Here is a 13,303-nt window from a genome sequence, read left to right as displayed (position 1 = left end):
AATGTAAAAGAGTTAACATTATAAACACAGAATAGTCGATTAAAAAAAAAATTTATCTAGAATACTATAGCTAATATAGTTAATATAGGTTAATATTTCTAACTAGCTTTGAACTAAGCATCAATATTAATACAAGCCTAAATAAAATACAGACACAATATAATTAAATCCATGGCCATGTTATTCCATGCAAATGGAATGACTAGGTGTGATTTTAATCTCACTCTTCATAGATATTACAGTACTGTTGACAACCATTTTATAGAGTAAATCAAAAGAAGCTTTACAAGCAAGCAGTATCCTTGGTTTCCAATTGCAACAGACAAATGTCACAAATGACATGTTGTGGCCATGAAACAGATGTATAGAATTTCACAACAGCACAAATAAGCTAAGTGTTTTCTCTGTGCAAGACAACCGATTTCACAAAGGTGACTTCTCATCCAAGAAAATTAATTCACTTCGTAGAAACAAGGAACTGATTAGATAGGTTCACTAACCAGAGTTACCTTGCCTGTGTAAATGTCAGGGTAAGATCTGAAACAACTCAAATAATTAAAAATGTAAGAAGCTGAAATGATTTGGGATTAATTTCCATCTCTCTCATAGTAGTCTCTATAACTTCAGCTTCTTGATTCTTTTAATTATGCTAATAAGTTACAACAACATGGAGTAAAAGTAAACATATTGTCCTAAAATGAGCTGCTACATAAATTAATAAGTATGTTACACAGATTTACTTGAGAATCTTTGCTTTTGACTTCCTATTCTGTCTCCTCTCTCCAGCCTCCCTTTCTCTCCTGTTTAGCTCTGTGTCTCTGACCTTTGAGACAGGAAAGGCCTATGAGGTCCTGGGGACTATCCTCCCCCCCCAAAGGAAGGCTGGTTCCCCCCACGTTTTGTCCCCTCTGGGGTCACAGTATTACATCACAGGGCAGTCGGAGTCTGGAGGCAGGCTTTTACCCCAAGGGAGATGCACCCGGGAAAGCAGGAAACCCGTAAATAGCTCACACAAGGGATCCCCTTTCCTTAGGGGATGGTCCCCAGGCCATCAGAGCGGGACCTACCTGTACTGCCAGCCCTTGGTGCTGCCGCCGCCTCGGCTGCCGGGGCTCCTGCCGCTGTTCTGGGCCGGGAGCGGGATTTCCAGCTTCGCTTCGCTCTCGGACACCCTCATGGCTGCGGCCGAGGCCGACTCCCCGCTTTGCATGGCACCGTTTTTAAGCCACCTGACCCAGGAGGGAGCCGAAGGGCCCGACGCCCCAGACGCCGCTCCCACAGCGCCCCGCCGGGAGCAGCGGGTCTCCGCGGGAAGCCAGCGGCCCTGGGGGTGGGAGACACCGGGCAAGGGGGCGGCGCAGGCCCCGGGGCGCAGCCGTCACTGGGGCAGAGGAACCGGCTGGTGCACACCAGGGAGATGGCGCGGGGCTGCTCCTGCCGCTCCCCTCTCTCGGCCTCCTCGCTCCCCGGCGCCGGGGTCCCCGTGGCACAGGCTCCGCTCCCCGGCTGCGCCTGAGGCCGCTGCTCCGGCAGTGGGGCTCGGCAGCGCCCGCCTCCTGTGGGCTCCAGGTCCCGCCCCACCCCCCGGGGTCCGGCCTCCGCGTGCGGCGGATAGACGCAGAGCCCGCCCCGCTCGGCTGGGCTGGGCCCGGCCCGCCGCCGCCGTCCTCCCTGCGCACGCAGAGCGCCAGCGCCGCCTCCCTTTCCGGGTCAGCCGCCGGGCGGGGGGCGGGGAGGGAAGGCTCGGCGGCCATCTTTGTCACGGGCAGGGACGTGCTCGGCTCAGGGGAGGGAGCTGCTGCCCGCTCCCCAGGCGGGGCGCCTCCCTCCGTCACTGCTGCCCCCAGCCCCGCCCTCCCCAGGAGAAGGGGGCGCCTCCCTCTGTCACAGCAGCTCCTTGGGGCGAAGGGGGACGATCCCCTTCTGGGACAGGAGCCACCTGTGTGGGGAGCAGTTTCAGTCAGGCCCTGAGACACTCCTGCGTTCAGGCTGCCACCGCCGTGTGGAAACCTGCCTGTGGGAGTCTGGAAGCCAGGCCCTCTGGAAACATGCAAAATTGTCCCCAGGTCAGGGCGGCGGTTCCATCCATGTCAACACAAACAAGTTTAACCAGCACATCAGTCTGCTAAGGGTGGCAATCCTATCCATGGTGCTTCTCCAACTCCCCTTGTCTGGTATCAGAGCGCCCCAGAGACTCTAGTATTTATCATCACAACACCTCTGTGAAGTAGGGAAATGCTATTTATCCCTATTTTACAGATGGGGATAAAGTCACACAGGAAATCTGTGAGAGCAGCAATTCAAATGCAGATCTTCCAAGCCTAGGCAAGTGCACTAACTACTAGGAGAGGGCTACAAACATTTGTTTTAAAAGTTACAAATAGGGCTATACCACAGATCTGGGGTGATTACCCATCTGGTAAACTGGGGATCTATTTGACTGATGAATTGGATAGTCTGACTGCCTGACCTGCACGCTGCCCTCTATCATCATCATGGGATGCCCTTTCTGTTCTGGTCCTCAACACTCATTTAAATTGCTCCTGCCCCACTTCTACAAGAGCCCAGTCACATATTTATCAGTTTCATGAATATCTATGGAGGGAGGGGTTGAATGTTGGGATGGTCCAGTAAGGAAAATTGGAACTGGTGTGTGGAAGAAAGATAGGGGCTGAATAGGGGAGGGAAGGCAGGGCAAGGAGATTTAGTGTATTTGGCTTTAATAGAACAACAAAGCAAACAACAACAGCAACGTAATTAGTAAGACTTGTGACTATTAGCATCCAGATCACTTTGGTTGGGAGATCTGTGTCTTTTTAGGGCAAGGAATGCGTCTTCCTTTGTGTTTGTACAACACATAGTCCAATATGGCTACAATCCAGACCTGGTCTTCAAGGAACCACCACAAAATATTAAATATTAATAAAAATTATTGTCATACTAAAATGCTGCCATATTCTGAATAAGGCCCATGTGATGGAAAACAATTGTGGGGTGGGGAGCATTATTTGAGAGGGCATTGTAACAACCAAACCTCAGACAGGATAGCAGGTGTTCTGTTCAAATTTGTGTTCCAAGGCTGTCATAGCACAAATAAGGATGCTGTTTACTCAAATGCTATAACTGGGGGAAAACCCCACACCTTCTAATCAAATAAGCACATGGCTTCCCACAAAAAAGGTTTGTTTGTTCAGCAGTGACAGAAAGGTTCTTAATCTGGTTCACCACCTCTGAATGAGCTGAGATGTGAAGGTCCATGTATCTGGAGCACTGCATGCAACCTGGCATATTTTGTAAGTAGTTTTTTTTTTTTTACTCTACATAGTATGGCATTTTTCAAACACAGTTCTGATTCAAATTAATTCAAACAGCTCAGAGGCATTTGGATTCCCAAGGATTAAGTAAAATTTGAGGTTTTATAACTAAGCTAGCTATTATTATGTAGGTATAATCCACTTCTGACCCCTGAATAGAATCCAAACAGCTCCACTCTGTTACAGGCCCTGTAATGCTAAGGGTGAAAGGACAGTCTCCCTTAGTTCAATTAGTAGGGGCTTGTGCTTATGTAGCAAGGGTTTCTGTCCCTGTTGCTGCTGTAAAGTTAGGAATGGCCATGGTATACAGGATAGCAACAATCATGAAGCCCTAAGTGGCCACAGATTTGTTACACTGTGTGAGCACTGAGATTTGAACTCCTCTGAACCCTACACATTAGCCTCTGTCTAATGAGGAGAATAAGCGTTCTCCCCTCATGTTTGTTGTATTTAACTGTTGTTTCTCTTATACTTAGAGCGTAAATTCTTTGGGGGCAGTGACCATATTTTTGTGTGTGTATGGTTCTAGCACGCTAGGTTTGGACCTCTAGGCACTACAGCAGTACAAATAATAGTGATGGACTAGCTAGTATCTATGTGTACAACTCCTCTAATGAATAGAAAAACTACATAGTTGTTGGCAGAATATGACACAGTTAATAGAGATTCTCCTTTAGTTATGTTAGTGAGGGTCTTTAAAAAAAAAAAAAAAAAAAAACAGTAGGAGGTGTTGAGTTCATCACCGTGAAGTCCCAAATGGCCATGCGATGTAGCACAGTGACAATCCTAAATGTCTACAAATGTTACACTATTTTAATTCGATGAGTGCAAAAGAAGCACCTGAACCGTTTTTTTAAACACATGAAAAATTGCTCTTTTCTTTTATCCTTTCCAAATGAAATGTTTATCCTTTCCAAATCTTTTTAATAACATTTTTAGCTACTTGTTTTTTCAAGCCTTTTTTAACTGGTCTTTTTCTTTTTTCCCCCCCATCCTGTTGTATGTCCTGGTAATACTGTTAGAATTAACACCTTAAGTAATATAATACAGGAAGAGACTGTAAACCCTTGGCCTGGGTTCCATGTCTATACAGTAGCTAACACAATTGGGGCCCTGACTCTAATAATACAGTGTCTTTAGGCACTACTGTAACAAACAACAGCAAAAATGTGATGCTACCCAGGAGATAAGTGTCTGGAATTCTTTCAGAGCTACAGGTTAAAATAAAGGTCAACATGTGGGCAGCAAGTGTTTAAATTATTTTACCCTCAAATAAAAAAAAAAAAAGATCCAAATTGTATTGTGAGGACAGATTAAACAGGGGCTATCAGTTGTTACATTCTTCAGCATGGCAACAGCATTCTGGCTGGTTGTTATTTACATTATTTCCCTTTCAGGTTTCTTGCTGCTGTTTGTTTAAGAAAATTGATCTTTTCTTGTATGGTTTAGGAGACTCTACTTAGATAGGAAAATTAGACAGGAATATGCAATCCTTTAACCCTGCCAACAAAAATGCTAAAATTAAGTGCTGTTCTTACTTGGATGAAGAGCTCAATATTGTTTCAGATCTCTTGAGTTCAAAGGATGGCATTTCTTTAACTAAATATCTTCCCGTGGTATCGGTCAATGTCACTCTTTCCACATCAGTTTAGGTAATGGGCCTCACCAGATTGCAGCCTTTTATAGAACACTCTTCTAGCCGTGGCTATGACCTGTATTCTCTTCTAGGGGGAAACCTTTTGCCTGGGGAGAAGCTATTGTTTTTGTTGATCAGTTGGTGCCCTCTAGTGGACGATGAATGTTAAAGAAAGTTGGATTTCAAATCAAGTACTACACCTCGAAGCCAAGGTTGATATAGTGAAATAACAGGGACAGTTCTCCTTACAAAAACAAAGAACTTATTAAGTGGCATCAGAATGAAAAAGGAATACCAGACCATTAAGAGACTCAGTTTTTCTCCACAGGGCAAGTAATCCCTGGGAACAGACATCTTCCTGTAAAAAGGGAGCAGCCATACCCACCCCTAAAAATAGGTCTAACTCAGAACTCCTGTGGCACTTTATGTACATATTATAAATGTTTAAAATACTTGAAACACATGGCTGCATAGGCTACACAGGACTAAGGATATTGTGGGAGCATTTATCCCAAATAAAAAAAAACAACTAAGTACACAATTCTAGCCCTTTAGAATTAAAAGAGACACTTACCACACACAGTTGGCTTTATACCCCATGAAGCAATCTTGAGCCATGAGAATGTCAGTAACATTCATAACATCCTTGCCTAATGAGGAAACAGAGTGAAGCTGGACCTTCACTAGCATCCAGTATTAAAAGTGAAGTTCTAGAACTTTACTTTAGGGTCAAATTCTTTTCCCTCACCAAAAGCCTGAAAGGACCCAATGTGAGAGCTCAACCTAGTAACTGGGGGTGTGATTCTTCCCCTAGAGCTGAACACAGACTGAACATATTGTGGCAGGCAGAGAGACAAAATTCCCTTGTTTAGTCTTTCTGCAGCCTCACCCCTCACTACAGCAGAACCAGGCTGGCTCTACTGCTTTTTTGGCTTTGTGAACCCATGCCAGGTTGGGCTGGGGGCCATAGAATTTCTTCAAAGGAAATTCTCTGCCAAAAATAGCCCTGTCTGTGGCACAGCATTCTAAGGAAAAGCCTTGTATTTTAATACACACACATCCCTGGCAAATTTTCCACAACATGACACAAGAACTAAATCAGAAATGTCATGTCCCTAATTCATTTCATTCTGTTGTGGGCAACTGTTACTGAAAGGAACACAGTAACTTTTCACCGCTTTTACACTAGGCCCTTTGTAACTGCTGCTACACCTGTACTGGGATGCTAATTCTGCCTGCAGCCTGTTACAACACAAGAGCAAGGCAGTTACTTCCTCCTGTGGGTATCCAGGACCTCTCAGAATCAGGCCCTGGGTAACAAGAATATAAATAAGTATAGATTTGCTTCATACATAGTCAATTAAAAAAACTAATTAAGGTGTTTACTTCTGTCATTACTTTCAGTACCATGGAGTTCCATAATGTGGCATTAAAGAGATGTACAATCCCATTGCAGTGCAGGAAACAACATAACTAAAATAACAGTCATTTTCTGTTGTCACACACATGAAACCAAATTTGCAATCATTCCTGGTCATTACAAAAATTGCCCAGGCCTGATCCTGATCACCCACAGCTACCACTAACTTCATCTGAAATGAGTAGGAGTTGTGGGTGCTCCACACCTCTCTGAATCAGCTTTTCCTACAGTCCTCATTGGGGACTAGCCACATTCAGAGTTTGAAGTTTTAAAAATCAGTTGAGTTTTAGTTATTTGTGACCCAAAAAGTCTTATTTAAAAAACCAGGCAAGATATTTTCCCCATCCACCCACAACAGCTGAACAAATTTCTCTCCAACTTTAAAAACAAATTACCTTTGGCTGAGACCATGTTTAAACACCCTGGCTAATTGCATTGTGTTCCCCTCCAGTAGCTGGTCCACACAGAAGAAAATGGTAGAGACCTGTGCCTTGGTGCACATAGTCCTGGTGAAGAGAAGAAGCTACCCCACCTTCCCCACACTGAATTTTTTTCCCATGAGTACTAGTAAATTAGATAGTTACTCATTAATGAGAAAATGGATGACAAGATATCATTGTTAGTAGTGCTCAATGCCTGTGTTTGTAATCTTTGCAATGATTGACCAATGACTGACTATTAAGCTTAATCACTTACTCAGAGCAACTGACATTTGGTCTATTAATACTTTGGGAAACACATTTCTTGCTTCTTGTGACTCTCTAGCTGATAGTTATAATAAAGTAGAAACTGGGTGCAAGGGGTATTATTCAGAGCAATAGCACAAAATCTGAAGGGAAAATATAATTAAAAGAACAGCCTTGCCTCCTAAAATAACCTGCATACCAACTGGTATTCCCTGCCCCCATTACAAAAATAGCTGAGTCAGTGTCACACAGAGCAGAATTTGACCTATAGTATTTTAAATTGCTGAACTGGCCTGGTGGAATCTCTAGGTTTCTGACCTTTATACAGACTAAGGGGCTTGGTTTTATTGGATACTGCTAATTCCCCATGTAGCTTTAATAGGCCAACAGCTTTTGTAAGTTATTTGTGAAGCTTAGTAGCTGCCCGTTTTCTCATAATTTCCTCACTTTTCTTTCTTAAACGCAACCTTAGTCGTATAGACATAGGGCCAAATGCTGCTCCTGTTTACACGGGTGTGAATATAGAGTCGCTCAATTGATTATGTAACAGAGTGCCGTGGCAGAATTTGTCCAGAATTTGGCAGCAGTTCACGCTGTGTATGAAACTTCCCTCTTTTCCCCATTCCCCTTTCACCTCCTTCAAACTCACGTTCTGCAGTATTTCCAGTTCTGCTTAGCATTATTCATTGCCCCGCCCTGTGCACATACACCACAGCATCAGCACATGAGCCTTGCATGAAAATATAAATGGGACTTATTCAATGTGTTGGGAAGTCTTAGCACTGAAGCCAGTCCTTCTGTAGGATTTCATGCTTGGCAACTTAAGTAGCTCTCCTCACAAAAAAAGCACAGTCTAAGCACTGTGCCCAAGGGTGTTATGCAGAGACTGGGGGCAAAATAAATCCTTCCTCTAGTCTATGGAACAGCTACTTCATAGCTGCTATTGTAGCTTCTGAGGTAACTGAATTCCCACCATGTCTGTATGTGTTTGGGGAGGAGGTTTGCTGCTGGAACTACATGATGATGGGGGTCTCACGTTGATGTTAATGCATGAGGATTCAGCAAACACTATAGGTGAATATGTGTATGCAAGGTCAGACCAAAGGGAGAACTACAAACATGGTGCAGGTGGGACAAACAAGACCATCCATGATCATTGTAGGTTGTCCATGTTTTTCACATAAGGTTTTAATGTGCTTTCCTTCAAAGCGGCTAATGGCAACATGACAAATCTGCCGCCGCCTAGCTTTGTCATGGGCTATTGCTTCCCAGTTGCTGGAGTCAACCTGAGATGCTTTCAAGTTTGACTTCAGATTATCTTTTTATCATTTGTACTGGCCCCGATGAGAATGGGTTGCTTTAACTGTCCATAAAATATGGCCTTGGGTATTCTTGAGTTGGCTATACCAATGAGATGTCCAGGCCAATGCAGTTGAGCTTTTATGAACATGCTTTGAATGGCAGACATCCGACAACAAATAAGAATTTAGATATTGGGAATCCTGTCCCACCATTTGACTCAAGAAGCAAACAGACTGAAGACAGCACATATGGAACTGGTCAAGTTGTCCATATCTCACAACTATATAGAAGCATTGTAAGCTCGACTGCCCAATAGACATTTAGTGTAATGCTTATTTTGATGCTGCTATCATTCCATAGGTTTGATGCCCCTATCATTCTATCCCAGGGGTCGACAACCTTTCAGAAGTGGTGTGCTGAGTCTTCATTTATTCACTCTAATTTAAGGTTTCGCGTCCCAGTCATACATTTTAACGTTTTTAGAAGGTCTCTTTCTAGAAGTCTATAATATATAACTAAACTTTTGTTGTATGTAAAGTAAATATGGTTTTTAAAATATTTAAGAAGCTTCATTTAAAATTAAATTAAAATGCAGAGCCCCCCCGGACCGGTGGCCAGGACCCGGGCAGCGAAAGTGCCACTGAAAATCAGCTCGCGTGCCGCCTTTGGCACATGCCCAGGTCCGGCTCCAGCATTTCTGCCGCTCCAAGCAAAGCAAAAAAAAAAAAAAAAGCCGCGATCGCAATTGCAGTCGCGCCGGCAGCGGCAATTGGGAAAAAAAAAAGCCGCGAGCGGCGGCGGCAGTTTGGCAGCAGGTCCTTCGCTCCTAGAGGGAGTGAGGGACCTGTCGCCCCCGAATTGCCGCACATGCCGCCCCTCTCCCTTGGCCGCCCCAAGCACCTGCTTGTTAAGCTGGTGCCTGGAGCCGGCCCTGCGCGTGCCATAGGTTGCCTACCCCTGTTCTATTCCATCATCAATTGTGGTATTCTGTGACAACATACTCCCTAGCTAGGAAAACTATTCCATTGACTTTAGAGGAGCATTGTTGATCTTAATAATTGGGTAGACATGCACATCCCCCAGCACAGGCTGGTATAGTACTTCAGTTTTCTTTAAGCTATTTAAGAAATCAAAATGGCTGACTGCACGAGCAAAGTGATCAGTTAAAAACTGATTGTCATCGAGTGAGCTACCAGTGCACAGTCATCAGCAAATAAAGGCTTCTTAATGAGTAAATCTGTCACTTTCATGCAGGGCCACCCGGGGAGGGAGAGGGGGGGCGCAAGTGGGGCAATTTGCCCCGGGCCCCGCAGGGGCCCCCACAAGTGTTTTTTGGGGCCCCTGGAGCAGGGTCCTTCACTTGCTCCGGGGGCCCCGGAAAACTCTCACGGGGCCCGGGCTTCTTCCGCTCCGGGTCTTTGGCGGCAATTCAGCGGCGGGGGGTCCTTCCGCTCCGGGTCCCGCCGCCGAAGTGCCCCAAAGGCCCGTGGCGGGGGGTCCTTCCGCACCACGACCCGCCGCCGAAGTGCCGTGTCTTTGGCGGCGGGGGCCCCCCACCACCAAAGACCCCAGACCCCCTGAATCCTCTGGGCGGCCCTGCTTTCATGTGAACATGGAAGCATTGCAGATTATAAAACTTCCGATCCGTGTACAACTGGAATAAATACTTCTCTGTCAAAGTCATGAAATGCATCCATAAGCATAGCTGGAAAAAAGGATGGAGAAGACTGTGGGAGCCAGCACACAACCTTATTTGGTGTCATTAGTGACCGGAAAGGAGTGTGATACCTTGCCATTTTCCACCACTCTGGCCATCATCCCATCCTGGAAGGACCGAATGACAGAAATTAACGTAGGAGGACATCCAAAGATGAACAAAAAGTTGCCAAATTCCCTCATGATTTATAGAGTCAAAAGCTTTAGCTAAGTCAACAAACCCTGTATAAAGACCATGGTTTTGCTCCTAGCACTTTTTCTGAAACTGACGGGATGTGCAGATCATGTCTATAGTGCCCTATCCAGACCAAAATCCATACTGAGACTCAAGGAGGATGGTTTCCACAAGATAGTGTTAAATCTATTCCATATGACCTGTGCACGAATTTTCCCAGCAATTTTCCCAGGAAAATAGCACAATGATTATCACAGTTTGCACTACCACTCTTACATTTATAGAGGTGCACAATGATGGCACCATCTCTTGCTCCCAGATAATACGGAAGAGCCACATGAGATGTCTTGCAGTGTGGTAGCCACCCTGCCTATAGATCTTTGCTGGAATGCCATCTGGTTCATGTGCTTTCCTTTTTGACATTTGCTTGATTGCTGTGATAGTCTCATGTAAGGTGGGGGCTAGTGCAAGTGCTTCTTTTAATGGAAGTTGTGGAAGAGCATTAATTGCTTCCTCAGAAATGTTGGAAGGGAGATTGAGAAAGGAACTGAAATGTTCCATCCATCACTCAAGTATTTCTTTTTTGTTACTTGAGTCAATTTTCATCCAGTGACCACACAGGGGTTATCCAATTGCACTTGGGGCCATACACAGCACAGAGGCCAGCATAAAAGTTTTTGGTATCTTTATGGTCTGCTGCCAGTTGTAGCTCTATACTTTCTTTTCCCACCACTGGTTTTTCATTTGCTGAAGTCTGATCTCAACCATCTTTTTGGCTCAATGATATGCAGTCTTCCTGGCTGCTGAATCCTTGTCCTCTATGTAAGTTCTATGGATAACATGCTGTGTGTTCAAGCCCTGATATATTTCAGGGCCATTCACATCAAGCCCATCATGATGTTTCCTCTGAATGAAACCAAGAACTTCAGCAGCCATATTATATGTTGTGTCCCAAAAATGTTTCCAAGCGGTCTCAGCAACCACTGCGGCTTCTATAATTAAGGAAAATGCTTCTATGAGTTTCTGTTGGATCTTAGACTGTGTATCACAGTTTTCCAGGCTGAAAAATGGATTTTCTTCACAAGTTTGAGTCACTATCTATGCTGCTTGAGAAGAACACAGAGAAATATTTGACTTCTGATGAGTCTATGGTTCTGACTAGCAGTCAGGTCTCTTGATGTGAGTGAGCGAGACGTCCGTGAGATTGCTTCACCTACAGATCATATGCCAGTGTTTTGAACCAGGGAGCATCCAGGTCATCTTATACTTGTTAGTGATAACTAGTTTGTACTCAGTGCATTTGGAAAGTAATAGCAAGCACTTAGAGTACATATTACCTATTCTGTGATGACTTATCACATTGCCCCATGATGCATAGTGATGACCAACCGTGGCATTGAAATCACCTAAAATGATAAGCTTATTATTACATGGGACCAACCTGATGATGCTACCGAGGGTTTGATAGACATCCTCCTTATCCTCACCTGGGTGGATCATTGTCAATGCGTATGCCCTGATGACAAAAGCATAACAACCTTTAACAAGGCCTATACAAACGAGCATAGGTTTGTCATTAACACCCTTTGGCAGTGACACAGGTTTGTGGGCCATTGAAGAGCCAATGGCAAATCGCACACCACAGCATCTGCGTTCAGCCTCAGATTTGCCAATCTAGTAAAAGGTGTAACGAGAACTCACTCCTAGCTGGGACTCTCCAGCAAGTCTCGGTGCACTGAGTGAAGCCAATCGCTATGTTGTACTGTGCCCAACTATGCACAGGTCCATCGCCTCTGTCGAGGCACATGAAAAAATTCCAAGTTTCAACCTTTATTTGGGTTTTCTTTATATTTAGACTGCAGCAGAAAGATGCAGAACTCTGACAGATTTGAGCAGGACAAGTGTTTTTTAAGAGATCTTTTTCCATCCCCTTCCCCAGTTCAGGAGAGCAGCCGTGTCCCTAGATAGGGCTGCTCTGACACACAGGACAGATATGAATGTGGCATCTGCTTCAGTCTATGACAAATGACCATCATTCTCAGGCCATCTATGTCCAGGATTGTGACTTAGGAGCTGCCGTATCATCCTCTGCCTGTCCCCATCACCGCAGCACTTAGATTAAGAGATTGCAGAGTCAGCCTTGTGTTGCTGAATCACCTGCAGGGTGATTGGATTATAGTTGAAGAGATGGGTGCAGTTCCAGTCCCACTCTCCCGTCAATGCAAGCCACATGCCATACCGGTGCAGAAATTGCAATGAGTAGGGTGACAAACACTGGAGCAGATGTAAGTTCAGAATTCCTTCTCCTAGCCACTGCCGTTGAGCCCTCATAGTTCCTCCATATTTCCAGAGTTACTTCTGGAGGGGCCATTGCATTCCCCTATGGCAGTGGTGGGCAACCTGCGGCCCGCCGCTTCCCGCAGCTCCCATTGGCCAGGAATGGCGAACTGTGGCCACTGGGTGTTGCGGGGAGGTGGGGGCCATGCCTGCGGACGGTCAACGTCAGCAAAATGTCTCACGGCCCGCAATCAGATTACCCACGGGCCGCAGGTTGCCCACCACTGCCCTATAGGTTGTAATTGGCTGCCAGCTTATTTGTTGGCAGCCTCCACTCACCATGTCCAGTAACATCTTTGGTCATCTGTGGCATTTTATAAGGGCAGCAGCACCTCCACCGTGCATTGTTGGCACTGCTGTAAGATTGTCTGTACCTGCTTATTCAACAGGTTTCCCTGCTTATATCACAGCTACCTACCATATTTGGAGAGCGTTCTGCCATGCACAACCTGCAGATGCCTTCAGTGGCAGATGACTCTGCTCCTAGGAAAGTCACCCACATCTATATAGTTGCAGATCAGCTGATCATGTCCCTTCCTATCACAACCCCCCTATATGTGCTGCCATGGATGTAGTTTGCCAAACTCAGTTGCACAGCATGTGAAATGCATACAATCCTCCTGCACCCCTGCATGGGCTGCCAGAATTATGCCCCTACACTTACACAGCAGAACCTCACAGTCCCACTGCATCTTATGGCTTGTGGAGGCAGGATTT

The 13,303-nt window shown here is 45.3% G+C and overlaps 1 protein-coding gene across 5 annotated transcripts in view; it reads right to left on the bottom strand.

Moving 5' to 3' along the window:
- OSBPL11 (oxysterol binding protein like 11) overlaps positions 1 to 6,884 on the bottom strand; it is a 69,296-nt gene extending 62,412 nt beyond the window's left edge. Inside the window, exons 1-2 of one of the 5 annotated variants that reach the window (XM_054043907.1) lie at positions 6,766 to 6,875; positions 5,525 to 5,600 (exon numbers count right to left, since the gene is read on the bottom strand). In XM_054043907.1, the coding sequence (XP_053899882.1) occupies positions 5,525 to 5,600; positions 6,766 to 6,781 (92 nt within the window). In that variant the 5' untranslated portion in view covers positions 6,782 to 6,875. Of the gene's footprint in view, positions 1 to 1,067; positions 1,644 to 5,524; positions 5,601 to 6,765 lie in introns of those variants that run through there. The other 4 variants (XM_054043906.1, XM_054043903.1, XM_054043904.1 and 1 more) reach the window with 4 other exon arrangements.
- Between the last annotated feature and the right edge of the window lie 6,419 nt (positions 6,885 to 13,303).

Source organism: Malaclemys terrapin, chromosome 11 (genome assembly GCF_027887155.1).
Source record: "Malaclemys terrapin pileata isolate rMalTer1 chromosome 11, rMalTer1.hap1, whole genome shotgun sequence".
NCBI lineage: Eukaryota > Metazoa > Chordata > Testudines > Emydidae > Malaclemys > Malaclemys terrapin.
The sequence above is the reverse complement of the archived record's forward strand: the minus strand, read 5'-3'. Positions and strand labels throughout refer to the sequence as shown.